The sequence below is a fragment of the Tachyglossus aculeatus genome, chromosome Y4, assembly GCF_015852505.1.
Source record: "Tachyglossus aculeatus isolate mTacAcu1 chromosome Y4, mTacAcu1.pri, whole genome shotgun sequence".
NCBI classification, from domain to species: Eukaryota; Metazoa; Chordata; class Mammalia; order Monotremata; family Tachyglossidae; genus Tachyglossus; species Tachyglossus aculeatus.
Genome location: NC_052096.1, coordinates 1,394,703 through 1,397,957, shown reverse-complemented (window position 1 = coordinate 1,397,957; position 3,255 = coordinate 1,394,703). Strand labels below are relative to the sequence as shown.

The following is a 3,255-nucleotide window of genomic DNA, read 5'->3' as shown; positions in this document are numbered from 1 at the left end:
ATGCTGCAGGCCTCACTCGGCTGTGAGGTCCAGGAGGACGGCGGCCCCTCGGCGTTCTGGAGGTTTGGCTATGACGGAAAGGATTTCCTGACCTTTGAACCGAAGATGCTCAGCTGGACCGCGGCCGACCCCGGGGCCTGGGGCCTCAAGGAGAAGTGGGAGGCGGATCTGAAGCGAGGGGACCGGGACCGGGCCTTCTTGGAGGGGACCTGCACACACATGCTCCGGAAATACTTAGCATCCGGGGGGAAGACTCTGGAGAGGGCAGGTAAGCCTCGAATGCCCCAGACCTGGCCCTGACCCCCACCGATCTGGCCTTGGTCCACCTCCAGAACTGGCCCTCTTTCCCTGCCTTCACCCCTGGTCCCCTCCAGTCCCACCCGTGGCCTTTTGGACCCACCCTTGGCCTCCCAGGACCCACCCCTGGACCCACAGACTACCACTGAACCCCACCCCAGCCCTGCCCCTCACCCCTCTCCCTCCCCAGTGCCCCCAACGGTGCAGCTGACCAGCCACCTGGGCCCCGGCAGGGAGACCATTCATTCATTCAATCGTATTTATTGAGCACTTACAGTGTGCAGAGCACTGTACTAAGCGCTTGGGAAGTACAAGTTGGCAACATATAGAGATGGTCCCTACCCAACAACGGGCTCACAGTCTAGAAGGGGGAGACAGACAACAAAACAGAACATGGAGACAGGTGTCAGAATCGTCAGAACAAATAGAATTATAGCTATATGCACATCATTGACAAAATAAATAGAATAGTAAATATGTACAAGTAAAATAAATAGAGTAATCGATCTGCCCAAACATATATACAGGTGCTGTGGGGAGGGGAAGGAGGTAGGGCAGGGGGGAGGAGGAGAGGAAAAGGGGGCTCAGTCTGGGAAGGCTTCCTGGAGGAGGTGAGCTCTCAGTAGGGCTTTAAAAGAAGAAAGAGAGCTAGCTTGGTGGATGTGCGGAGGGAGGGCGTTCCAGGCCAAGGGGAGGACGTGGGCCGGGGGTCGACGGTGGAACAGGTGAGAATGAGGTACAGTGAGGAGGTTAGCGGAAGAGGAGTGGAGGGTGCAGGTTGGGCTATAGAAGGAGAGAAGGGAGGTGAGGTAGGAGAGGGCAAGGTGATGGAGAGCTTTAAAGCCAAGAGTGAGGAGTTTTTGCTTGATGCATAGGTTGACTGGCAGCCACTGGAGATTTTTGAGGAGGGGAGTAACACGCCCAGAGTGTTTCTGCACAAAGCTGATCCGGGCAGCAGCGTGAAGTATAGACTGAAGTGGGGAGAGACAGGAGGATGGGAGATCAGAGAGGAGGCTGATGCAGTAATCCAGTCGGGATAGAATGAGAGATTGAGCCAGCAAGGTGGCGGTTTGGATGGAGAGGAAACGGCAGATCTTGACGATGTTGCGGAGGTGAGACCGACAGGTTTTGGTGACAGATTGGATGTGAGGGGTGAACGAGAGAGCGGAGTCGAGGATGACACCAAGGTTGCAGGCTTGTGAGACGGGAAGGATGGTAGTGCCGTCTACAGTGACCATCCTGAAGTGCCGGGCTCTCGGCTTCTCCCCTCAGAACATCTCCCTTAACTGGCTGCGGGACGGAGAAAAGCTGCCCCAGAGGACCCTGGAGCCCAAGGCCGGCCTGCCCAGTGGGGACAGGACCTACTAGAGCTGTGGGGTTGGGCGGGTTCCCCCTGGAGTGGGGCAGATTCACCTGCCACTTGGGCCATCGGGCCTGGCCCAGCCCCTCACCCTGGCTTGGGGTGAGCAGTGGGTTCGGAATTGGGGTAGGGAGCCTGCAGAGCATGGCAGAGGGTGGCAGGGTAGAAGGGACAGGGTGGGGGGGCTGCAGGACCCAGAAGAGGGGGCTAAGGGAGTCAGCCCCAAAGGGATCAGCTCCCTCAGCTCTCAATCAATCAACCACTAATAATGATGATGACGATGATGGCATTCATTAAGTGTTTCCTATGTGCCGGGCCCGGGAACAAGATGGGACTCACAATCTGTCCATTTTTCACAATCTTACCCTCTCAGGAATCTATTTTAATGTCTGTCTCCTCTGGACTGTAAGCTCCTTGTGTCCAGAGCACTGTGCCAAGCGCTTGGGTAGCTACAGTACAATAACTGATCCATCAATGGTATTTATTGAGCACTTACTACATGCAGAGCACTGTCCTAAGTGCTTGGATGAGTACAGTACAACAGAATTGTTAGACAGGATCCCTGCCTCCAGGGAGATTGTAGCTGTGAGAACATGACAACACAACAGTCAAGTCAACCATGGGGCAGCCTCTTTGTGTACATACCTTGGCTGGATCTGTGGATTCCATATCGGCCTTTTCAGCCCACATACATTCATAGGTGAATTTTGCCATCTGACTGCTTCCTGTCTCTCCACACCCCAGTCCCTACTGTACTCTGCTCCTTGGATCATTTTTCTACAAAAACATTCAGTGCACATTTCTCCACTCCTCAAGACCCTCCAGTGGTTGCCCTACATCAAACGGAATCTCCTCACCATTGGCTTTAAGGCACTCAATCAGCTTGCCCCTCCCTACCTCACTTATACAACCCAGCCTGCACATTTCGCTCCTCTACCATCAACCTACTCACTATGCCTTGATTTTTTCTATCTTGCAGCTGACCCCTCACTCACATCCTCCTTCAGGCCTGGAACACCCTCCCCCTCCATATCTAACAGACCACCGCTTTCCCCATCTTCAAAGCCTTTATAAAATCCCATCTCCTCCAAGAGGCCTTCCTCGACTAAGCCTTCTTTTCCTCTACTCCCTCTCCCTTCTGTGTCACCCTTGGACATAGATTTGCACCCTTTATTCACACCCCCTCAGTCCCACTGCACTTATATAAATATCTGTAATTTAATTTATATTAATGTCTGTCTCCCCTTCTAGCCTGTAAGCTTCTTATGGGCAAGAAATGTGTCTACCAACTCTGTAGTATTGTACTCTTCCAAATGCTTAGTACAGTGTCCTGCACACAGTAACAGCTCAATTCATACTATTGATTGATGGGGCTTTTCTTCCAATTCCAAGGACAACTCTTTGTTTCTTTCATTGTCCTTGGTATTGGAGAGAGAGAGAGAGAGTGAGAGAGAGAGAGAGAGAGAGAGAGAGAGAGCATGTACAGTGCTCTCCTACACTAGGTTCTCAGTAAATAGTTTTGACTGATTAATATTAAGCACTTGGAGAGAGCAATTAAGAGAATGGTCCCTGCCTTCAAGGAGTTTACAGTGATAAAC

The 3,255-nt window shown here is 52.4% G+C and overlaps 1 protein-coding gene across 1 annotated transcript; it reads left to right on the top strand.

Moving 5' to 3' along the window:
- LOC119946754 (hereditary hemochromatosis protein homolog) lies at positions 1-1,665 on the top strand. Its single transcript, XM_038768202.1, has 2 exons — positions 1-268; positions 1,529-1,665. The coding sequence occupies exons 1-2, from the start codon at positions 1-3 to the stop codon at positions 1,663-1,665; spliced, it is 405 nt and encodes a 134-aa protein (XP_038624130.1).
- The last annotated feature ends 1,590 nt before the right edge of the window (positions 1,666-3,255 follow it).

Bases quoted from the DNA above. Each gene is read 5' to 3' on its own strand.
- LOC119946754 (XM_038768202.1), top strand. From the start codon at position 1: ATGCTGCAGGCCTCACTCGGCTGTGAGGTCCAGGAGGACGGCGGCCCC. The intron at 269-1,528 runs GTAAGCCTCGAA...TGCCGTCTACAG, and splicing joins GAAGACTCTGGAGAGGGCAG to TGACCATCCTGAAGTGCCGG.